The sequence below is a fragment of the Rhinoraja longicauda genome, chromosome 26 (assembly GCF_053455715.1).
Source record: "Rhinoraja longicauda isolate Sanriku21f chromosome 26, sRhiLon1.1, whole genome shotgun sequence".
NCBI lineage: Eukaryota > Metazoa > Chordata > Chondrichthyes > Rajiformes > Arhynchobatidae > Rhinoraja > Rhinoraja longicauda.
The window spans coordinates 33,795,675-33,821,313 of NC_135978.1; the positions used below are offsets into that span (position 1 = coordinate 33,795,675).

The following is a 25,639-nucleotide window of genomic DNA, read 5'->3' on the forward strand; positions in this document are numbered from 1 at the left end:
AACAATACCAGGGAACGACGTGTTCTTAAGGAACTATTTACTGGCAGTATCCCAATCTCTTGCAGAACTAAAAACTAAAGGATTATTGGCCCAGAGCCCGCCACTGGATTTTCCGATTCACTCAGTCAAGGCTGGAGACTGGGTACTAATAAAAACGTGGAAGGAAAAAAAGTTGCGACCTAGGTGGACTGGACCCTACCTTGTGTTATTAACCACCGAGACAGCAGTACGAACAAAAGAAAAAGGGTGGACACACGCAAGTCGATTTAAGGGTCCCGTGGAGGCCCCACCAGACAATATCAGCCCGTAGACGGCACGTGGAGGAAAGGAGCCATTGACTTTGGTATTCACCAGGACCCCGCACGGAAAATGAAGACTTTGTGCTGGTGGATCGGGTGCTGGGTGGTTATCCAGGTTGTGAGTAATGTAACATGCATAAAAATAACTATACCACAGAATAGAAGGGCCACCACCATCCCATTTGATGTATGTGAAGGAAAATGGTGGTGTGGTCATAGGATGTATGTATGCACCCATCCCTGTAAAGATTGGCACGAGGTATTCACTTCATCTAGAGAGGGGTGGCATAAGCCCACCTATCAAACTGATAGGTGGAGAGTATATCAAAACCCAAATGAGGGATTGCCAGGACGTGTATATGTAAGCATACAGAGGGTTCAAATGAAGGAAAGTGGTAGGTATTGGATATGTGCAGATAAAACAGGGAAGGACGCATGCCTGAGGTTTGAAATAAAGGTAGAACGGGACGGATATATGGTAAAATATGAGGATAAGGGGGGAATGTTCCAGATAGAAGACAGTCAGAGTAGGGATCCCTGGGTTACCCCAGCACCACCTGTAGTCAGCAATGTCACCACGGAGTATGAGCCTAAGGATTTAAATATAATGATAGTAACAGGAGAAATAGAATTAATGCAATTGTATGGGGAGGGAATACCAACAGGGGGAAAGGGAACCAACACCTGGCTTACCTGGATGATGTACACGGCCAGAAGTATGCAACAAACCAATTGCTACGCCTGCGCCGGAGCTAAGCCTCAGCTGGTCCCCGTACCATTTCCCCTGAATTGGAATAGGACACCTGGGGCTATGTCATGTATACTACAACTATTCACGAATCCCATAATACCAAAGAATGAGACCTGCCAGAAATACCATTACCTATTCCCGGCTAGTAACAACAACACGAAGGGCCAAAGGAAAGACCCTCGACCTCCGCCATTCACCATTCCCCTAGGGGAGGAGGGATTTGAGTGCTATACAAGATATAACCCAGATGGACAGGAAATGGGGGAGGTGCTAAACTGCAATCAGATGTATAACATTACAGCTGAGGAACAGGGGTCACTGTTCAGTAGCTCCTGGCTGAGAAAGCAGATAGTCAGTAGAGCCGATGTCTGGTGGTGGTGCGGAGAGGATACCCTGTGGCCCCGGCTACCAGGGTCATGGACGGGAACCTGTACCCTTACACAACTAATGATGCCCTTCACCATAGCAGTAGAGCATGCGGTCGAACTCAATGAAGGAGGCCGACGACAAAGGAGAGAGGTGAGAGGATCATTTGACACACACATCTATATAGATGCAATAGGGGTGCCAAGAGGGGTACCCGATGAATTCAAAGCCAGAAACCAGATAGCTGCTGGCTTTGAGTCCATACTCTTCTGGTGGTCCACAATTAATAAAAATGTGGACTGGATCAACTACCTGTACTACAATCAACAACGCTTTATAAATTACACTCGAGATGCGGTTGAAGGATTAGCGGAACAACTGACAGCTACCAGCCTAATGGCCTGGCAAAATCGCATAGCCTTGGACATGCTCCTGGCTGAGAAAGGGGGGGTGTGTGTGATGTTTGGGGAACAATGTTGCACCTACATCCCCAACAACACTGCTCCTGATGGGTCCGTGTCAAGGGCCCTAGCAAGTCTCACCTCCCTGTCTATCGAATTGGCCGAGAACTCTGGAGTAGACACCTCCTGGACCGGGTTTCTAGATTCCTGGTTTGGGAAATGGAAGCACATCTTTACATCAGCCCTTACATCAGTGGTAGTTGTGATGGGGTTGATGTGTCTATTCGGATGTTGTATCATTCCCTGCATATGGGGGTTGTCTCAGCGATTGATAGAGACAGCCCTGACAAAGAACGACATCGCCATGATGGCCTGTAGAATACAGTATGACCAGCAGGAGGAATATAGAGAGGCAAAGACTCTGCTGCTAGCACTAGAAAAGGAGGAAATAGTATAAATCAAAGTAGCGTGGCATAAGAAAAAGGGTGGATTGTGAGAGAGAGGTAAAAAGGGATAATTGATTTAAACTAAGGACCATGAGAAATAGCTGACCTGACTAAGAACCGCAAGAGTAAATAGTGACATTCCGAGGATAAGGGCAAGATATCCAAGGAACTAGTGACGTTCCAAGGAGAGGGCAAGATATCCAAAGAGTAAATAGTGACATTCCGAGGATAAGGGCAAGATATCCAAAGAACTAGGAGAGAGGGCAAGATGACCAGAGCACTAGGGGAGAGGGCATGAACTACTCTGTACTGCGCATGCCTAATGAGATAAATGAATATTGCAAAAACGCCCCGCATGACAAGATGCCTCATTTAAATGTACATGCGATGAATGATGTGGGAGGCAACAGGGGCGATGACGGTAGATTGTGCACCTCAGTGCTCCGATTGGAAGGAGCCCGAAGGGGAGGAATTTAAGATGTGACAATTGTAAAGTGAAGTGAATAAAAAGAAGGGATTTTCCCGACCTCGGTGTGTCTTGAGAGGGAAGGCACCCAACTCTGCAGACTTGCAAATAAAATACTTGTTTCTCTAGATTGTCTCGAGCATCGTAATTGTGAGCACTCACATTTGCATCTCACAATATATATATACACAACATCTGAGTTTTAGTAGTATATAGATGTCGACAAAATGGAGAGGGTACAGAGGGGATTTACTAGAATGTTGCCTGGGTTTCAGCACTTAGGCTACAGAGAGAGGTTGAACAGGTTGGGTCTTTATTCTTTGGAGCGTAGAAGGTTGAGGGGGGACTTGATAGAGGTTTTTAAAATTTTGAGAGGGACGGACAGAGTTGACGTGGGTAGGCTTTTCCCTTTGAGAGTGGGGAAGATTCCAACAAGGGACATAGCTTCAGAATTGAGGGACAAAGGTTTAGGGGTAACATGAGGGGGAATTTCTTTACTCAGAGGGTTGTGGCTGTATGGAATGGGCTTCCGGTGGAAGTGGTGGAGGCTGGCTCGATTTTATTATTTAAGAGTAAATTGGATAGGTATATGGATAGGAGGGGATTGGAGGGTTATGGTCTGAGTGCAGGTAGATGAGAATGGTCGGCGTGGACTGGTAGGGCCGGACAGGCCTGTTTCCATGCTGTAGTTGTTATATGTTATATGTTATATGTTATTGCACTGGCTACAGCGCCTGGAGGGCGTTACATAACTTCTGCTGCCTCAAACGCAAGAAGAAGAAGAAAAAATCAGGAAGGTTAGTGACTGAAATCAGGAAGGTTAGTGACTAGTGACCACATTTCCATTAGTGTTAAAATAGTTATGGATAAAGACAGGGTGTGCCCACAAGTTAAAGTTCTGAATTGGGGCAAGACCAACTTTAATAGTTTTAGAGAGGAACTTGCCCAAGTTAATTGGACAGGTTGCTTGCAGGCAAAGGAACGTCTGAAAAGTGCGATGCTTTTAAAAGTCTGATGACGAGAGTTCCCTTTAGAGTGAATAGTAAGGAAGGTGGAAACAAGGAAGCTGGGATGATAAGGAAAATTGAGGCTCTGGTCAGGAATAAGAAGGTGTGGAACAGGTATACGCTGCTGGGATCAAGCGTATCCATGCAGCTGTTTGGGATCTGAGGAGCATACGTAAGAAGAAAATCATAAAGAGATAGCGCTGGAAAATCCAAAGACATATTTATGTACATTGAGGGAAAGAGTAAGAATAGTGACTCTCAGAAACCAAAGCAGTTATCTCTATGTGGAGCTACTGGAGATGGGCAAGGTCCTCAATGTATTCCTCCTCTGTTTTTAGTGTTGAGAAAGACATGATGACTGGGGAACTTGGGACAGTTGATGGAGTTGTCTTGAGGACAGTGCGCATTATGGTCGAGGATATACTGGATGTTCCAAGGCGTATGATGGTAGATATATCTCCAGGGCTTGATCAGATATATCTGTGGACAGTGGGAAACTAGAGAAGAAATTGCAGGCACCCTGGTTGACATATATAAATCATCTTAGGCATAGGTGAGATGCAGGAAGACTGGAGTATGGCTAATGTTGTGCACCTATTTAAGAAGGGTTGCAAGGAAAAGCCTGGGAACTATAGACCAGTGAGCTGAACATCTGTTGTAGGGATGTTACTGGAGAGGGTTCTGAGAAATGAGATATTTATGCATTTGGATGGGGAACGATTAAAAATATTCAGCATGGTTTTACATGTGTCCGATTGTGTCTACCAAACCTTAGTTTAAAATAAAAAAAGTAACCAGAAAGGTTTATGAGGGCAAAGCTATAGATGGCTATACAGGGCGGCACGGTGGCGCAACGGTAGAGTTGCTGCTTCGGGACTCAGGTTCGATCCTGACTACGGGTGCTGTACTGTAAGGAGTTTGTACGTTCTCCCCGTGACCTGCGTGGGTTTTCTCCGAGATCTTCGGTTTCCTCCCACACTCCAAAGACGTACAGGTATGTAGGTTAATTTGACTGGGTAAATGTAAAAATTGTCCCTAGTGTGTGTAGGATAGTGTTAATGTGCGGGGATCGCTGGGCGGCGCGGACTTGGTGGGCCGAAAAGGCCTGTTTCCACGCTGTATCTGAAATATGAAAATATGAAATATGTTGTCTCTTTGGACTTCAGGAAGGAATTTGATAGTTCTGTATGGTAGACTGCTCTGGAAGGTTAGATCGCTTGGGATCCAAGAACAGCTAGATAGAGAATTGGCTTCTTGGAAGGTGATGTTGGAGGGTTGTTTTTCAAATTGGAGGCCTCTGACTAGTGGTGTGCTCTGAGTTCGGTGCTGGCCCCATGGCTGTTTGTGGTTTATATCAACGATTTGGATGAGAATGTGCACGCAAGTTTAGTCAGTTTGCAGATGACACTAAAGTGGGTAGCTCCATAGATAGTGAAGATGGTTATCAAAAATGATAGCAGGTTCTTGATCACTTGGGAAAGTGGTCCGAAAATAGCTAATGGAATTTAATGCAAATGCACCGTGTGAGGGTACATTTTGGGAAGTCAAACAAGGGCAGGACCTTCAAAGTGAGTGGTCGGGCCCTGTTATAGAGCAGAGGGTTACAGGAATAGAGTTACACAGTTCCCTTAAAGTGGTGTCATTGGTAGATAGGGTGGTAAAGAAGGATTTTGGTGTATTGACCTTCATCAGACAGGGTATTGAGTATAGAAGTTGCAATGTTATGTTGCAGTTCTACAAGACTTTGGTGAGGCTTCATTTGGAGTATTGTGTTCAGTTTTGGTCATCCTACTGTAGGAAGGACGTTGTTAAGCTGGAAAGGGTGCAGAGAAGATTTACAAGGATGTTGCCCTCAAGTTTAATACCTCAAGTAGATCCTCGGACTCCAACCATAAGTTCCTTATTCCTGAGCGGACCTACCTTCTCCCTGGGTTCTCCCAGACCTACCTGTTTTAATGTACGTATAAAAAACTTAGCAAGTTTCTTTAATCTGATTCACCAATGACATTTCAAGGCTGCCCACTTGAGTTCTTTCTTGTTTGTTTTATATTCCTCCAAGATGCTATCTGACTTCATTTCTCTCTTTTGAACGAATTTACAACCTCTTCGGTCTTCCAAGGTTCCCTTACCACGTCATCCTTATCCTTCCTCCTTACTCATAGAGTCATAGAGTCATAGTCAAACAGCATGGAAATAGGACCCTCGGCCCAACTTGCCCACACCGACCAACTTGCCCCATCTACACGAGTTCTACCTCCCTTTAAACCTGTCCTATCCAGATACATGTGCAAATGATTTTAAACGTGATGGTATTGCAATATGCCAGTCCTGAAATCTGATCAGGCATCAGATCTCAAAGGACGGGAGCCAGTCCCATGAGATCAAGGATAAATTGTTGCATCAGTCCTTCATTGACGCTGGTTTGAGGTCATCTGTCAGGAGTGAGGATGATTTGCTTCCACTGGTTTCCTGAGTTCTGAGGATCCAGATTCCAGGGAGCATCATCTGCTCAATGGTCCAGAAATACTTGAATCACAGTTGTGTATCCATGACCTTGGAATGTAAAGGGTCCCAGTGGATCCTACATGCTTGCTGCAGAGCAGAGGACCAGAGATCCACTCCAGCTTTTGCTTTAAGAATCAGATGATGATTTGAATAAGATTTATACGTGACAAAATTGTCACAAACTGAAATCTCATTAGTCACTTTCACTTCTCTATCTCAAGAAGGGGAAGAAAGGCTCAGGAGCATCACGGCAAGTCACAGCCAGCTGCATCTCAATGGGCACAGGAGTACAAGATCTGTCTCGTCCTGTTAACGCAGTCTACGCTCGGGATCGTATTTTCAAACTGATCAAATGTAACTGAGGCACAACTTGAGGAAACAAACTAGGCAAAAGCATTCTTCTATGGGTAGTCGAGTGCATCTGAGTTGCAGCCGTTTTAAGATTTATTGACCATCCAGGATGGAGGAGCCTTACATCCGACATCTCGAAGTGCTGGGATTTGAAAAAAGATTTGTCCCAAATCAGTATTATGTGAGTACTAGTAACTGACTAATATTCCTGAATGAGGTGCCTCAACTCCTCATCCTTTCATATTTAGAAGTAAATCCAGTCATATTCTGAGTGTTTCTCTGGTTATTTGTAGAATGTATAATCAACAATGTGTGCAAGACTGAGATATTTGAAAACTGATTTTTTTTTTAGTAAACTTAGATATTTTTTTGCAGAATAGAGGAAGTGCCTGAATAGCACGAGTTCATTGGAAATAACAACGTACTTCTGCGTGTATTGTTCCTGTCACTAGATTCAGACCATGAGTTGGAATTAGCTTTCAAACAGGAAGTGATTGCAATAACCGGGGAAGAATTATGAAGTCAAAGACTAGCAGCTGCAGTTGAAGCATTGGAATTTTTCTCCTTGGGCAGTCTCTCAGGATCAAGATAGACACATAATGCTGGAGTAACTCAGCGGGTCAGACAGCATCTCTTGTTTTGGGTCTAGACTAGCCTGTCCTGCTGAGATGCTCCAGCATTTTGTGTCTCTCTTTGGTGTAAGCCAGCATCTGCAGTTCCATCCTACATATTTTGTCAGCCCCTCAGGATCAAGGATGGCTTGTTTTCCCACTCAGTTCTGTGGGCTCTGGGGTAGCTGTGGGCTGTGGAGGTCGGCAGATTCAGCACTCATGAGAGCAATAGATCGGGTAGATGCACAGAGTCTCTTGCCCAGATAGGTTAACCAAGTTGCAGAGGACAAAGAGTTAAGGTGAAGGGAAAAAGATTTAATAAGAATCTGCAGGGTAACCTTTTCATACAAAGGGTTGTGGGTGTATGGAACGAACTACCAGAGGACAGACACAAAATGCTGGAGTAACTCAGTGGGGCAGGCAGCATCTCTGGATAGATGGGTCCAAAGACGTTTCTCTTTGGGTCGAGACCTTTGTTCAGATTCCAAGTCGATGTAGTTGAGGCAGGGACTATCTCAACATTTGAGGAACATTTAGACAGGTACATGGATAGGACAGGTTTGGAGGAAAGTGGACCAAATGCAGGCAGGTGGGACTAGTGTAGCTGGGGCATGTTGGCCGGTGTGGGGAAGTTGGGCCTGTTTCCATGCTGTGTCACTCCACGATACAGTCTATAATAACTGACAGTGTTACAACGTTCCTTCTGCACGTTGAGCTGCCATTTGCCAGTGATTGCCAGGAGTCGGCTGGATTCTTCGTCCTTCGTTAGTGTGGAACTTAACGTAAGACTCAAGTCTGTCACTGCGCCCTGGTGCTGGTGAGTAAATGGACACCAGATCTGATTGCAGGTCAGACTGTATAAAGTGTTGAAAATCCCAGTAACATGCTGTAGATTGATCATCTGAGAAGAGACAAACAGCAGTGATTTGTTTTTGACTGTTGTTGGAAATATTGAAAATTATAAGGGAGATGAGTATATTGTATGAGTACACGAGAGTATGCTGTATGAGTACACGTGAGTATGCTGTATGAATACACGTGAGTATGCTGTATGAGTACACGTGAGTATGCTGTATGAGTACACGTGAGTATGCTGTATGAGTACACGTGAGTATGCTGTATGAGTACACGTGAGTATGCTGTATGAGTACACGTGAGTATGCTGTATGAGTACACGTGAGTATGCTGTATGAGTACACGTGAGTATGCTGTATGAGTACACGTGAGTATGCTGTATGAGTACACGTGAGTATGCTGTATGAGTACATGTGAGTATGCCGAGGAATGATTAATGGAATTTAATGCAGATGTGCAAACCAAGCCAGAACTTTCACTGTGAATGGTAGGGCTCTGGGGAGTGCTGTAGAGTAGAGGGGTCTCGGAGTATAGGTTCAGAGTTCATGATAGGATGGATAGGGTGGTCAAGAAGGCTTTCAGTACATTGGCCTCCATCAATCAAGGTACTGAGTATAGAAGTTGGGATGTTATGTTACAATTGTACAAGATGTTGATGAGGCTGCATTTGGGGTGTGTGTACAGTTTTGGTTAGTCTGCTATAGGAATGATGTCTGAAGAAGGGTCTCGACCCGAAACGTCACCCAATCCGTCTCTCCCGAGATGCTGCCTAACCCGTTGAGTTACTCCAGCATTTTGTGTCTAAATAGGAATGATGTTGTTACGCTGGAAAGAGTGCAGTGAAGATTTACGAGGATGTTATCAGGACTTGAGGGAGTGAGCTGTAGGAGAAGGCTGGTCTTCGTTCTTTGGATGCAGGAGGATACGGGGTGATCTTCTAGGGTGAATGCACAGAGCCTTTTACCCAGAGTAGGGGAATCAAGAACCAGGGGATAAAGTTTTAGGGTGAAAGGGAAAAGATTTAAGGAGCAACTTGTTCACACTAAGGGTGGTAGGTATATAAAATATGCTGTCAAAGGAGATAGTTGAGGCAGTTACTAAAAGGCATTTGGACACGTGCATGGATCAGAAAGGTTTAGTGGGATATGGGCCAAACTCATGGGTGGACTAGTGTAGATGGGTCATCTTGGTCGGCATGGATGAGTTGGACTGAAGGGCCTGTTTCCATGCTGTGTGACTCCATGACTGACTGTACATCAATCCTCCTCATAGTCCTGCCACATTTCCTCTTACACATCCTCTTGTGACCTTTTCTTCATGGAAAGGTCCCTCTTCATTTTCTATCATCTAACATTGCCACCAAAGCCAGTTTCCTCCTTTACGCTTGTTGCTAGTGTATGTTTCTAGCATCTGGGACCTCTTTTTGGTTAGACAATAGACAATAGACAATAAACAACATGTGCATGAGTAGGCCATTCGGCCCTTCGATCCACTACCACCATTCAATGTGATCATGGCCGATCATTCTCAATCAGTACCACGTTCCTGCCTTCTCCCCATACCCCCTGACTCCGCTATCCTTAAGAGCTCTATCTAGCTCTCTCCTGAATGCATTCAGAGAATTGGCCTCCACTGCCTTCTGAGGCAGAGAATTCCACAGATTTACAACTCTCTGACTGAAAAAGTTTTTCCTCATCTCCGTTCTAAATTGCCTGCCCCTTATTCTTAAACTGTGGCCCCTGGTTCTGGAATCCCCCAACATTGGGAACATGTTTCCTGCCTCTAACGTGTCCAACCCCTTAATAATCTTATACGTTTCGATAAGATCCCCTCTCATCCTTCTAAATTCCAGTGTATACAAGCCTAGTCGCTCCAGTCTTTCAACATATGACAGTCCCGCCATTCCAGTAATTAACCTAGTAAGCCTACGCTGCACGCCCTCAATAGCAAGAATATCCTTCCTCAATTTGGAGACCAAAACTGCACACAGTACTCCAGGTGCGGTCTCACTAGGGCATTGTACAACTGCAGAAGGACCTCTTTGCTCCTATACTCAACTCCTCTTGTTATGAAGACCAACATTCCATTGGCTTTCTTCACTGCCTGCTGTACCTGCATGCTTCCTTTCAGTGACTGATGCACTAGGACACCCAGATCTCGTTGTACGTCCCCTTTTCCTAACTTGACACCATTCAGATAATAATCTGCCTTCCTATTCTGACCACCAAAGTGGATAACCTCACACTTATCCACATTAAACTGCATCTGCCATGCATCCGCCCACTCACACAACCTGTCCAAGTCACCCTGCAACCTCATAGCATCTTCCTCACAGTTCACACTGCCACCCAGCTTTGTATCATCGGCAAATTTGCTAATGGTACTTTTAATCCCTTCATCCAAGTCATTGATGTATATTGTAAATAGCTGCGGTCCCAACACCGAGCCTTGCGATACCCCACTAGTCACTGCCTGCCATTCTGAAAGGGACCCATTTATCCCAACTCTTTGCTTTCTGTCTGTCAACCAACTTTCTATCCATGTCAGTACCATACCTCCAATACCATGTGCTCTAATTTTGCCCACCAATCCCCTATCTGATCAGGCCTGGAGCATTTATCTACCCCATGAGGACACATAGCACCTCCTCGACCATAAAACCGACTGCCCTCCAGCCAACTCCTGTAACTGTCCCAAGTAACCCAGTCTTCATGTCTGTCTCCACAGTAAAAACAAAGGGGAAATACTCATTGAGAGATGATAGGACATAGAGTCACACCCTCTTCTCCCCTCTCCCATGAGGCAAGAGGTACAGAAGTGTGAAAATGCATAGCTCCACATTCAGAGAGTTTCTTCCCTATTGTTATAAAGCAAATGAACCATCCTATCACCTCTCACCAGAGCGTAGTCCTCCTCTACCTCATTAAGATCCTTCAACCTGAAAACATCAAGGCAGGAGCTGGACGAGCATCTGGAAAGAATGCATGTGGATGACAAGAGACACCCGGAGACAGCTATTCCATTGGACATTTCACCAATTGAACAACCAGAGCACCAGATGGACATTAGTCATCTAAAGTGGAGGGAGGCGGAACAGACGGTAAAGCGGGCAGAGCATCTTCACCCCCAGGGCCAAATGGGAGTCCGTATCGACTCTATATGGGTGCTCCTAATGTTCTTCACTTCCTGTGGAGGCTAATGAGAGTGGCTTGGGAGAAGAGAATTATACCCAAAGCATGGCGCAGGGCAGGTGGAGTCCTGATTCCGAAAGAGAAGGAATCCACAGATATCAGCCTATCAGTCTCCTCAATGTAGAGGGTAAGATCTTCTTCAGCATCATAGCTCAGAGGATGACCAGCTATTGAGAGAGAAACAACCTTGTGGATACAACAGTCCAAAAAGCAGGCATACCAGGGTTCTCTGGATGTCTCGAACACACCAGCATGATTTGGCACCAAATCCAGACTACACAAAACGAGAAGAGAGATCTGCATGTCGTTTTCCTTGACCTTGCCAATCCTTTTGGAACTGTCCCTCACGGTTTCCTCTGGGCATCCTGTGACTTCCTTGGGATACCAGAGACTATCGCAAGCCTTGTCAAGGCTTATTTTCAAGATCTGCAGCTCACCAGACTTTACCACCACATGGCACTGCATGGAGATTGGCATAATGGCAGGGTGTACCATCTCCCCATTGATTTTTACAATGGTAATGGAAGTCATCATAAGGGCCTCCAAGTGGGTAGTGGGTGGCGAGCGGCTGAAGTCTGGAGTCCGTCTGTGACATATCAAAGGTCTTTCATTGATCAAGAGCCTATCCCAACTGTGTCAGAGAAGCCAATCAAATGTCTGGGAAGATGGTATGACTCTAAACTGAAGGACACTGATCAGGCAAATGAGCTTAGGCAAGAAATCATGAAAGCCTGGCAAACATTGACCGATCCATGCTGCCTGGAAAGCTGAAAATCTGGTGCCTGCAGTTTGGGTTACTACCTCACCATATGAGGCCACTAACCATGTATGACATCACCCTCACAAGAGTCGAGAAGATGGAAAGAACAATCAGCTCTTTTGTGAGAAAGTGGTTATGTGTTCCTCGATGCCTGAGCAGCGTAGGCCTGTACAGTCAGGGAGTACTTCAGCTGCCTCTCTCTAGCCTCACAGAGGAGTTCAAGTGCACTAAAGTCAGACTAGAGATGACCCTGGCAGAATCAAGGGACACTGTCATCGGAGCTGCTGCCCCAACCCTGGCAACAGGAAAGAAGTGGACGGCTAAGAATGCGACACAGGAGGCAAAATCTGCTGTCCACCACGGCGACATGATTGGGCAAGTCCAACATGGAAGAAGTGGCTTGGGGCTTGGCGGAAAGCGACCTTGCTGGAACAAGGCATCCTCACTGGAGCGTCGGAAGTTGGTCGCGGCCGAAGTCCGCCGACAGGAGGAGTCGGGTAGGTGTGCCAAGGCTGTGTCGCAAGCTAAACAGGGCCAGTGGATGAGATGGGAGAGTGTGGAAAAGCAGAAGATCAGCTGGAAGGACATGTAGGATATGGAGGCGAGCAGGATAAGTTTCCTCATTCAGGCAACCTATGATGTCCCTCCTAGCCCAAAAAATCTCAACCGATGGCTGGGTGAGGATCCATCATGACCCCTGTGTTCAACACCAGCCACGCTTAACCACATCCTCACTGGGTGTAAAGTGAGCCTCTCCCAAGGACAGTACACCTGGAGACATAATCAAGTACTCAGATGCCTGGCTAGCGACTCTGGAAAGCAGGAGAACAACCAGCCCAGAACAACCTGCCGCCCAGAACAACCAAACCAGTTATGCCAATTGCCTTTGTTCGGGAGGGGGAGCAAAGGTAACGGAAAATTCCACCAAGGACCAGGTTTGGACAGCTGGAGGCAGCCCGGGATTGGCAGATGCTGGTGGATGTGGACCAACGGCATACAGTTCCATCAGAGATAGCCATCACCAACTTGAGGCCTGATCTTGTCCTCTGGTTGAACTCGCAGCGCATGGTATATTTTGTGGAGCTCACAGTCCCTTGGGAGGATGCTGTGCAGGAAGCCTTCGAAAGAAAGTATCTGCGATATACAGAGCTTGCAGCGGAGGCAGAACAGCGGGGCTGGAGAGCAAAGATCTGCCCGGTAGAAGTTGGATGTCGGGGATTCGTGGCAACATCTACAATAAGACTGATGAAGGACCTGGGGATCAACAGACAAGCCGTACGCCAAGCCATCAAGGAAACATCATGGAGTAGCCAGTGGCTCTGGCTGAAGAGGAAAGACCCCATCTGGTCTCCCAAATAAGTTGGCTGGGCAGATGCAGAGGGGGGTGGTTCTGGGATGCCAGAACGCACCGCTGAGCCTACTGGAGAGGTCGTGGGCCGAGTCAGTTAAACATCGATGAAAGTAGGAGCCCACTTGATAATCCCAATGACGTGGCTGTCCAGCCTTTCTCAACATCGGAGGAGCATAGATGAGTGTCTAAGTCTCCCATCACCACCGGGAGCAAGTTGACATTTGGCACTTTGGATTTTTAACATCACGTCCTGTGTGGATTTGGAAACATTCTACCATCTACCTCATTGGAGACGCCCAGACTATAATCGGACTTTACTGGACTTTATCTTGCACTAAACATTATTCCCTCTGTCCTGTATCTGTACACTGTGGACAGGTTGATTGTAATCATGTATAGTCTTTTTGCTGACTGGGTAGAATGCAACAAAAAAGCTTCACACTGTACATGGTACAATAAGAAACTAAACTCAACTAAATTAAACAAAGCACAGAACAGTGTTTTAAGCCCACAATGTCCGTGCTGAACCTACTGGAGAGGTCGTGGGCCAAGTTAAAGTAATCTCCTCTGCCTACGTGTGATCCATACCCTTCCATTTACTGAATATTTAAAAGCCACTATCATATCTGCCTCCACCACTGCCCTCTGACAATGTGTTCGAGGCACCAACCACTCTCTGTGTAAAAAAAACACCTTGCACATCTCCTTTAAACCTTACCTCAACTTTGGTCACTAATCATTTCAACCTGGGAAACAATTCTGATTGTCACCAAAGGTACAACTCTCATAATTTTATAAACCTCCATCAGGTCTATCATCAGCCTCTGATGTGCCAGAGAAAACAATCCAAGTTTGTCCAACTTCTCCTTGTAGCTAGTATTTGAGTTTAGTATATTGTCACATGTACCGAGGCACAGTGAAAAGCTTTTGTTGTGTGCTAGAGCCATCCACAGTGTACAGATACAGGGTAAAGGGAATAACGGGAATAATGTCTACTGCAAGATAAAGTCCAATAGAGTCTGATTAAAGATAGTCCGAGCGTCTCCAGTGAGGAGGTATACAGTTGCTCAGTGCTGCTCTTTGGTTTGGTTTGGTTCAGTTACTTGATAACAGCTGAGAAGAAAATGTCCCTGAATGTGGAGGTGTGCGTTTTCACATCTCGTTACCTTTTGCCCAATGGGAGAGGGGAGAAGAGGGATTGGCCATGGTGAGACTCATCCTTGATTATGCTGCTGGCCTTGCCGAGGCAGCGTGAAGTATTAGTGGAGTCAATGGAAGGGAGGTTGGTTTCATCCTCTAATCCAGGCAGTACTTTGGTAAATTGTGGTCTGAAGAAGGATCCCAAAATATCACTTATCATTGATGACGGTAAAGATGGATGAAAGCTTCAAACTCCTCGGAGTAAATATCACCAGCAAGTTGCCCTGGACTACCCATATCGAGCAATGACCACAAAAGCACATTTACGCCTCCACTTCCTTAGAAGGTTTAGAAAGTTCGGCATGTCCCCAACAACTCTCACTAACTTCTACAGATGCACCATGGAAAGCATTTTATCGGGATGCATCACAACTTGGTTTAGGAACAGCTCCATTGCGGAGAAATTGCAGAGTTGTGGACGCAGCCCAGACCATACACAAACTAACCTCCCTTCCATTGACTCCATCTGCACTTCACGCTGCCTCGGCAAGGTCACCAGCATAATCAAGGACGAGTCTCAGCCCAGTCACTCCCTCTTTTCCCCTCATCCATCAGGCAAGAGGTACAGAAGTGTGAAAACGCACAACTCCAAATTCAGGGGTAGTTACTTCCCAGTTGTTATCAGGCTGAACCATCCTATCTGCAGCTTGAGAGTGGTCCCGAACTACTATCATTCGAAATCCTTGGTCTATCTTTAATCAGAATTTACTGGACTATATCTTGCACTAAACATTATTCCCTTTATACTGTGATTATCTGTATAATGTGGATGGCTCGATTGTAATCATGTATTGTCTTTCCGCTGACTGGTTAGCACGCAACAAAAGCTTTTCACTGTATCTCGGTACACATAACAATAAACAAAACTATCCATTTTCTCCAGAGATACTGCCTGACCTGCTGAGTTTATTGTGTCTAACTTTGGTAGAAACTAGCATCTTATTACATTATAGCATTCAGGTGAACCTGCACCTTCTGCAAAGCTTCCGCATCCTCAGGACTTGTGCCGGGCAAGTTTATTACAGAGGGTGGTGAGTGTCTGGACAAGCTGCCAAAAGTGGTGGTTGAAACAGATAGTGGTATTGAAAAGACATTTGGATAAGCAAAAGGACACAAAGTAACTCAGCAGATCAGGTAGCATCTCTGGAGACCATGGATAGGTGATGTTTCGGTTCGAGATCCTTCTTCAGACTTCTTCAGATCGGCATATGGTAATGGAGGGATATGGGTTATGTGCAGTTAGATAAGTGATGGTCATTGTGCGCCAAAGTGCCTGTTCTTATGCTAAATTATTCTATGCCTTATGCTCCACCTTAAATAAGGTATCATTAAACTCCATCTGCCATTTCTACTCCCGATTCTGAAGCTGATGGACTGGGAATAGCCGGTGTATGTAGTTTACCATGACTTTCAGAAAGCCTTCGACAAGGTTCCACATAGGAGATTAGTGGGCAAAATTAGAGCACATGGTATTGGGGGTAGGGTACTGACATGGATAGAAAATTGGTTGGCAGACAGAAAGCAAAGAGTGGGGATAAATTGGTTCCATCCAAAATGGCAGGCAGTGACTAGTGGGGTACCGCAAGGTTCGGTGCTAGGACTGCAGCTATTTACAATATACATTAATGATTTGGATGAAGGGATTAAAAGTAACATTAGCAAATTTGCAGATGACACAAAGCTGGGTGGCAGTGTGAACTGTGAGGAAGATGCTATGAGGTTGCAGGGTGACTTGGACAGGTTGTGTGGGTGGGCGGATGCATGGCAGATGCAGTTTAATGTGGATAAATGTGCAGTTATCCACTTTGGTGGTAAGAATATGAAGGCAGATTATCTGAATGGTGTCAAGTTATGAACAGGGGACGTACAACGAGATCTGGGTGTCCTAGTGCATCAGTCACTGAAAGGAAGCATGCAGGTACAGCAGGCAGTGAAGAAAGCCAATGGAATGTTGGCCTTCATAACAAGAGGAGTTGAGTATTGGAGCAAAGACGTCCTTCTGCACTTGTACTCGCTGGAATTTAGAAGATTGAGGGGGGATCTTATAGAAACTTACAAAATTCTTAAGGGATTGGACAGGCTAGATGCAGGAAGATTGTTCCCGATGTTGGGGAAGTCCAGAACAAGGGGTCACAGTTTAAGGATAAGGGGGAAGTCTTTTCGGACCGAGATGAGAAAGTTTTTTTTCACACAGAGAGTGGTGAATCTGTGGAATTCTCTGCCACAGAAGGTAGTTGAGGCCAGTTCATTGGCTATATTTAAGAGGGAGTTAGATGTGGCCCTTGTGGCTAAAGGGATCAGGGGGTATGGAGAGAAGGCAGGTACGGGATACTGAGCTGGATGATCAGCCGAATGGCCTACTCCTGCACCTATTTTCTATGTTTCTAGGTTTCTACAGGGCCCTAGTGAGACTGCACCTGGAGTACTGTGTGCAGTTTTGGTCTCCATATTTGAGGAAGGGCAGCATAGATTCACTAGGTTAATTCCTGGAATGGCGGGATTGTCGTATGTTGAAAGACTGGAGCGACTAGGCTTGGATATGCTGGAATTTAGAAGGATGAGAGGGGATCTTATTGAAACATATAAGATTATTAAGGGATTGGACATGTTAGAGGCAGGAAACATGTACGCGATGTTGGGGGAGTCCAGAGCCAGGGGCCACAGTTTAAGAATAAGGGGTAGGCTATTTAGAACGGAGATGAGAAAAAACTTTTTCAGTCAGAGAGTTGTAAATCTGTGGAATTCTCTGCCTCAGAAGGCAGTGGAGGACAATTCTCTGGATGCTTTCAAGAGAGAGCTAGATAGAGCTCTGAAAGATAGCGGAGTCAGGGGGTATGGGGAGAAGGCAGCAACGGGGTACTGATTGTGAATGATCAGCCATGATCACATTGAATGGCGGTGCTGGCTCGAAGCACCTATTCCTCCTGCACCTATTGTCTATTGTCTATTGATCTAGAAACATAGAAAATAGGTGCAGGAGGAGGCCCTTTGAGCCAGCACTGCCATTCATTGTGATCATGGCTGATCATCCACAATCAGTAACTTGTGCCTGCCTTCTCCCCATATCCCTTCATTCCACTAGCCCCTAGAGCTCTATCTAACTCTCTTTTAAATTCATCCAGTGAATTGGCCTCCACTGCCTTCTGTGGCAGAGAATTCCACAAGTTCACAACTCTCTGGGTGAAAAAGTTTCTTCTCACCTCAGTTTTAAATGGCCTCCCCTTTATTCATAGACTGTGTCCCCTGGTTCTGGACTCCTCCAATATTGGGAACATTTTTCCTGCATTTCGCTTGTCTAGTCCTTTTATAATTTTATACTTCTCTATAAGATTCCCTCTCATCCTTCTAAATTCCAGTAAATACAAGCCCAGCCTTTCCAATCTTTCCTCATATGACAGTCCCTCCATCCCAGGGATTAATCTCGTGAACATACACTGTACTGCCTCAATAGCAAGGACGTCCTTCCTCAAATTAGGAGACCAAAAGTGCACACAATACCCCAGATGTGGTCTCACCAGGGCCCTATACAGCTGCAGAAGGACCTCTTTGCTCCTGTACTCAAATCCTCTCGTTATGAAGGCCAACATGCCATTAGCTTTCTTCACTGCCTGCTGTACTTGCACGTATAACTTTCAGTGACTGGTGTACAAGGACACCAAGGTCTCGTTGCACTTCCCCTTTACGTAATCTGACACCATTGAGATAATAATCTGCCTCCTTGTTTTTGCCACCAAAGTGGATAACCTCACATTTATCTACATTATACTGCATCTGTCATGCATCTGCCCACTCACTCAACCTGTCCAGGTCACCCTGCAACCTCCTAACATCCTCTTCGCAGTTCACACTGCCATCCACTGTCATCTGCAAACCCAGCTTTGTGTCATCTGCAAACTTGATAGTGTTACTCCCTACTGCCTGCCATTCTGAAAAGGACCCATTTATTCCTACTCTTTGCTTCCTGTCTGCCAACCAATTCTCTATCCAGGTCAATGCCCTACCCCCAATACCATGTGATCTAATTTTGCTCACCAACCTCCCAGGTGGGTCCTTATTAAAGACTTTCTGAAAGTCTAGATACACCACATCCACTGGTTCTCCTTCATCCATTTTACTTGTCACATCCTCACAAAATTCCAGAAGATTAGTCAAGCAGGATTTCCTCTTCATAAATCCATGCTGACTTGGACCAACCCTTTTACTGCTATCCAAATACATCGTTATTACCTCTTTAATAATTGACTCCAGCATCTTTCCCACCACCGATGTCAGGCTAACTGGCCTATAATTCCCTGTTTTCACTCTCTCGCTCCTTTCTTGAAAAGTGGGATAACAGTAGCTATCCTCGAATCCACAGGAACTGATCCTGAATCTATTGAACATTGGAAAAAGATCAACAATGCGTCAGCGATTTCTTGAGCCAACTCCTTGAGTACCCTGGGATGCAGACCATCAGGCCCTGGGGATTTATCAGCCTTCAATCCCATCTAATACTATTTATCGCCTAATGCAAATTTCTTTTTGTTCCTCTGTCTCCCTGGATCCTCTGCCTCTAGTACATCTGGAAGATTGTTTGTGTGTTCCTTAGTGAAGACAGATCCGAAGTATCTGTTCAAGTCTTCCGCCATTTCCTTGTTACCCAAGTCAAGTCAAGTCAAGTCAAGTTTATTTGTCACATACACATACACGATATGCAGTGAAATGAAAGTGGCAATGCCTGCGGATTGTGCAAAAAAAAAGTTACAATTACAGCATATAAATTTAAATTAATACAGAAAAGAAAATGTAGTCCCTGGAGTTATAATAGTTAACAATCCTGATGACCTGTGGGAAGAAACTCCGTCTCATCCTCTTTGTTTTCACAGCGTGACAGCGGAGGCGCTTGCCTGACCGTAGCAGCTGGAACAGTCCGTTGCTGGGGTGACAGGGGTCCCTCATAATCTTGCTTGCTCTTGATCTGCACCTCCTGATGTATAGGTCCTGCAGGGGGGGCGAGTGTAGTTCCTATGGTGTGTTCAGCCGAACGCACTACTCTCTGCAGGGCCTTCCTGTCCTGGGCAGAGCTGTTCCCAAACCAGACTGTAATGTTGCCAGACAGGATGCTCTCTACAGCCCCAGAGTAGAAGCAATGAAGGATCCTCAGAGACACTCTGAATTTCCTCAGCTGTCTGAGGTAGCAAAGGCCTTACCCACCAGTGCGGCAATGTGCGTTGTCCATGTCAGATCCTCTTTGATGTGGACTCCCAGGTATTTAAAGCTGCTCACCCTATCCATAGTAGACCCATTTATCTCCAGTGGCGTGTACGTCCTTGGATGTTGAGCCCCTCTAAAGTCTACAATCAGCTCCTTAGTTCTTTTGACATTCAAGAGGAGGCTATTGTCCCGACACCAGAGGTGGCTATTGTCGCGACATCAGCCACCTCCTTCCAGTAGGCCTTCCCATCATTGTCAGAGATCCGGCCCACCACCACAGTGGCATCAGCAAACTTGATGATGGAGTTTGAGCTGAACCTGGCCCCACAGTCATGTGTGTACAGGGAGTACAGTAGGGGGCTAAGGTCGCAACCCTGGGGGATCCTGTGTTCAGGGTGAGGGGGCTAGATGTGTGTTCCCCCATCCTGACCACTTGGGGCCTGGCGGTGATAAAGTCCAGGACCCAGGCACACAGGAGTGTTAAGCCCCAGTTCCAACAGCTTCTCAGCAAGTCTGGTGGGACTATGGTATTGAAAGCTGAACTAAAGTCAATGAACAGCATCCTCACATAGCCCCCCTTCTGGCTGTCCAGATGAGAGAGAGCGGTGTGCAGAACCTGGGAGACCGCATCATCCATGGATCTGTTCGGACGGTATGCGAACTGCAGCGGGTCCATGTTGTGAGGAAGGAGGGCACAGATGTGGTTCTTGACTAGTCTCTCGAAGCATTTCATGACAACCGAGGTGAGGGCCACCGACATTCAAGCAAGCTGGAGAGGCATTCTTTGGCTCTCATTTACCCATTTACAATAATGGATCTTTTGAAGCATGCAGGGACCACGGACTTTGCCAAAGAGAGGTTAAATATTGTGGTGAGCACTGGAGCAAGCTGAGGCTCACAAGGAGGCCAATAACTCCCATTGGAGCAGCGCACCAGGGAAAATGGGAACGTCATTTTGGACGAAGGTTGGACAAAAAAACATCTGCCTCACTGATAGAGCCACACGCCTCCCTCCCTACAATCCTCCCCCTTCCCAATGACCCCTCTCCAGTTTTTCCCTGCTCAACCCAGCCCCCAGTCAGCGGGCTCAAACTCAGCAGCCAGGTTCAGCTCAAACTCCATCATCAAGTTTGCTGATGACACTGTGGTGGTGGGCCGGATCTCCTCCAAATTGTCTCTCCATGTTGATTCAACGTTGGAGGGAAAGGAGATGGGATAGTTTCTCTTTGGGAGGTACAGTGGCATAGGTGGAGTTGCTGCCTTACATCACCAGAGATCCAGGTTAGTGTGCTGTGTTTGCAGAGTTTGTACGTTCTCCCCATGACCAGCGTGGGTTTTCTCCAGGATCTCCGGTTTTCTACCCCACTGCAAAGATGTACAGGTTTGTCAGTTAACTGGCTTCGGTAAAATTGTAAATTGTCTCTCCAGTGCTAGCGATAGCTGGTCGGCGCGGAGACGGTGGGACGAAGGGCCTGTTTCTGCGCTGCATCTGTAAATGAAACTAAATTGAATGCTAACGAGGTGTTTTCTTTTCAGGTTTATATGCTGATGGTGAAGTGGAGTGACTTGTCAGAGAAGCTCATCTACAGAAAGTTCTCCGAAATCTACGATTTCCATGTAAGTAGTTAATTTCAATGGTCATGCAAGAGGTGTAACAAGAGCCCGAGTACTGCAAACTTGTCCTCGGGCTCTGCATCATCCCCGCTGAGTGGAGTGCTGCAAAGCCTTTCGAGTTCACCAACTTCAGATAACCAGACTTCTTCAGATAGGCATATGGTAATGCAGGGAATGGAGGTATACCGGTATCTGCCCTCTTTGTGCCCTATTTAAATACAGGAGAGGTGCCGGGAGACTGGCAGGTGGCAAATGTTGTGCCTCTATTCAAGGAGGGCTGCAGGGAAATGCTGGGAACTATAGGCCGGTGAGCTTAACATCCATAGTTGGAAAGTTACTGGAGAGTATTCTGAGGGATAGGATATACAGGCATTTAGATGGACAAGGGCTGATTAGGGATAGTCAGCATGGTTTTGTACCTGGGAGGTCATGCATCACAAATCTGAGTTTTTTGGGAAGTCTAACACGGGCAGGACCTACACATTGAATGGTATGGCCCTGGGGAATGTTGTAGAGCAGAGAGATCTAGGAATGGAGGTGAATGGTTCCTTGAAGGTGGGGTCACAGGTCAAAAAGGCTTTTGGTACATTGGCCTTCATCAGTCAGAGTATTGAGTATAGAAGTTGGGAGGTCATGTTGCAGTTGTATAAGACATTGGTGGGAACGCACTTAGATTATTGTGTTCTGTTCTGGGCACCATGTTATAGGAAAGATGTTATCAAGCTGGAAAGGGTACAGAGAAGATTTACAAGGATGTGACCAGGACTAGAGGGTTGAGCTTTAGGGAGAGGTTGAGAAGTCAAGTCAAGTCAAGTCAATTTATTTGTATAGCACATTTAAAAACAACCCACGTTGACCAAAGTGCTGCACATCTGACTAGGAAAAAAAAGAAACATACAGTGGCAGGCAGCCAAACACAACGGCGCGGCCATCTTGAACAAAATGTTAATTCAATCACCCACAGTCCAACAATAAAGCACTAAACAGGCACCCAAATTACCCAACCCCAAAAACCCCCCAAAACACAGTCCAACAATAGAAGCATTAAATAGGCATTCAAATCACACACCCCAAAACCCCCAAAAACACAGTCCAACAATAAAAGCATCAAACAGGCACTCAAACCACCCAACCCCCAAAAAACACACAAAAAAGAAACATCCATCAAAGAAACATCCATCACAGTGAGTCTCCTCCAGTCCTCTCTCTCCTCACTGTGATGGAAGGCCACAATGTCTTTCCCTTCTCCTGCTGTCCTCGCCCGCGGTCAGGTTGTTGTGGTTGTAGGTCGCACCGGACGGTCCACAGCGGGCCAAGCCCAAGGCGCGTCACGTCGCAGCCGCTCCCGCAGCCTCCGAAGACGGCCGGCTCCGCCGATGATAAGTCCGATCCGGGGCGGGCGAACACGCTGTCGCTGCCGCTGTTGCTGCACGTCGGGGCGGTCGTGGCTCCCGACATTGAAACCCCCGCCCAGCAGAGAAATATCCCGCGGCCATCTTAGGCCGCGCCGGACGGTGAAATGTCCGCGCCCCAAGCCCCGCGATCCGGGGTGGGCGAACACGCTGCCGCTGCCGGAGCTCCCGATGTCGGAATCCACGCGGCAAGTCGCAGCCGCTCCCGCAGCCTCCGAAGACGGCCGGCTCCGGTGATGGTAAGTCCGATCCAAGGACTTGGATGGTAAGTCCGATGGAGGCCAACAGCTCCAGGAGTTGGGCCGATGGTAGGCCGCAGCAGGAACGGAGACACGGCCCAGAAAACAAAGGTCGGGTCTCCGTTCGGAAGGGACACATATTTACAGTGTTAGTTTCCCCCTCCCCCCCACATACACACACAGAACACAAACACAAAAACACCACATCACAACTACAACTAAGACAAAAAAAAAACCAACAAAAACACAAAGACAAATGGACCGCAGGTGAGCGGCAGCTGCTAGGGCAGTGCCGCCATTTTGTGGACCCGGACCCGGACTGTATTCCTTGGAGCACAGGAACATGAGGGCTGTTCTTATAGAGGTGTACAAAATCATGAGAGGAATAGATTGGGTGAATGCACAGAGCATCTTGCCCAGAGTGGGTGAATCAAGGACCAGGGGACATAGGTTTAAGTTGAAGGGAAAAAGATTTAATAGGAATCTGAGGGGTAACTTTTTTACACAAAGGGTGGCGGGTATATGGAAAAATCTGCCAGAGGAGGTAGTTGAAACAGGGACTATCCCAACATTTAAGAAACAGTTAGATAGGTACGTGGATAGGACAGGTTTGGAGGGATATGGGTCAAACGCGGGCAGGTGGGACTAGTGTAAATGGGACATGTTGGCCGGTGTGGGCAAGTTGAGTCGAAGGACCTGTTTCCGTGCTGTATCACTCTATGATTCTACACAACAATGTATTGATCAGCTTTTGCAGTGGAGCTGCCAAAATGTAATACAAAGGAACTACAGATGCTGATTTATACTAAAGATAAATACAAAGTGCTGGAGTAACTGCGGCATCTCTGAAAATGGATAGGTGATGTTTCGGATCAGGACTCTGCAGAAGTGTTCTGACCCGAAACATCGTCTATCTATTTTCTCCTGCAGTGCTGCCTGGACCACTGAGTTGTGTCTATCTAATGTATTGATCACACCGTGTGGAAGAGATTGTGCTTAAGAATATCCTTGTTTTACGAACTCAATAGTCAGAGGGATAGACAGGAGATTCTGTGGCAGCAGTCAAGACTCCAGAATGGTGTGCTGCCTCTCCAGTGCCAGGATCCAGGATGTCTCGAACATTCTGCACAACACTCTCAAGGAGGAAGGAGAGCAGCGGGAAGTAGTTGTGAATGTTAGCACAGGTGACATGGGTAGGAAAAGAGTTGAAGTCCTGCAAAGGCAATACAGGGAGTTAGGCAAAAGGTTAAAAAACAGGACCAAGTGTAATAATCTCTGGATTGCTCCCGATGCCATGTGCTGGTGAGGGTGGGAATAGGAAAATAGGCTGGATGATTGTATCGCTCACGAGTTGGTGCAATGGGCAAGAATTCAAATTTTTGGACCATTGGGATTTCTTTAGAGGCAGAGGTTTCCTGTACATGAGGGACCGGTCTCGTCCAGCAACCAATATTTTCTATGTTTCTATGTAAATCCATTCTGCACCCTTTCCTAGCAGATGATGAGCATTTCACAGCATCGGGCTGCTACTCGCTGGAGTTTAGATGTTTGAGGGGGGACCTCATTGAAATTTACAGAATAATGAAAGGCATAGATAATGGATGTGAAAAGGATGTTTCCACTGGTGGGAGGGTCTAGGACCAGAGGTCATAGCCTCAGAATTAAAGGGTGCTCTTTTAGAAAGGAGGTGAGGGGGAACGTCTTTAGTCAGAGGGTAGTTAATCTGTGGAACTCATTGCCACAGACGGCTGTGGAGGCCAAGTCAGTGGATATTTTTAAGGCAGAGATAGAAATATTCTTGATTAGAACGGGTGTCAACGGTTATGGGGAGAAGGCAGGAAAATGGGATGAGGAGGCAGATCTCAGCCATGATTGAATGGCAGATTAGACGCGATGGGCTGAATGGCCTAATTCTAATCCTTGAACTTGTGAACATAGACCTTGTGTGAACAGGTGATCGATGGTTAACGTGGACTTAATGGGCTGAAGGGCCTGCTTTCATGCAATATCTCTAAACTAAACTAAACTAAAGCCTCTAAGGTGAGAAAGTACAACTTGGTGTGCAGTCAATCATTTCACATGGAGGCCCAGACAAATTTCTTATGAAGGTTCTCTGACCTGAAACATTCACCAATTTTCTCTCTCCACAGATGCTGCCTGACCTGCTGAGTGTTTCTTGTTTTTTTCTGCTTTTATTTCAGAATTCCAGCATCTGCATTTCATTGACATCTTTCTTGGACAACTGCAAAATGGTGGAGTGGGATAGGGTGCTTTCTTTCTGACACAAAAATGCTGTATAAACACACATTTCTATTTTGTATTTAACAATTCTATATTTCTTTTTTTATAAATTAGAAAATGCTGAAGGAGCTGTTTCCTATTGAAGCTGGAGAAATAGATTCCAAGGCCAGGACTCTCCCGCATTTACCAGGTTCGTCAAAGACAGGATGGTTACAAAATTAGAAGAGACTGAAGGATGGGAAATATGTATTTATTCAGAAAGGGAAGTAGGTGTAGGCGCAACATGAAAAGGCCACACAGAGTTGGTGTTTGAAGTAAGGGGTGATTTATTTATTTGAAGTAAGGGGTGCGCACCAGGAGGCAACCAAAGTTGATCTGTC

General features: G+C 46.2%; 1 protein-coding gene across 3 annotated transcripts in view; it reads left to right on the plus strand.

Moving 5' to 3' along the window:
* Positions 1-6,510: 6,510 nt before the first annotated feature.
* The window catches only part of ncf1 (neutrophil cytosolic factor 1), a 93,052-nt gene continuing 73,923 nt past the window's right edge, over positions 6,511-25,639 (plus strand). For all 3 annotated transcript variants that reach the window (XM_078421949.1, XM_078421948.1, XM_078421950.1), the window contains exons 1-3: positions 6,511-6,773; positions 21,290-21,370; positions 25,374-25,449. In XM_078421949.1, the coding sequence (XP_078278075.1) occupies positions 6,702-6,773; positions 21,290-21,370; positions 25,374-25,449 (229 nt within the window). In that variant the 5' untranslated portion in view covers positions 6,511-6,701. The remainder of the gene's footprint in view (positions 6,774-21,289; positions 21,371-25,373; positions 25,450-25,639) is intronic.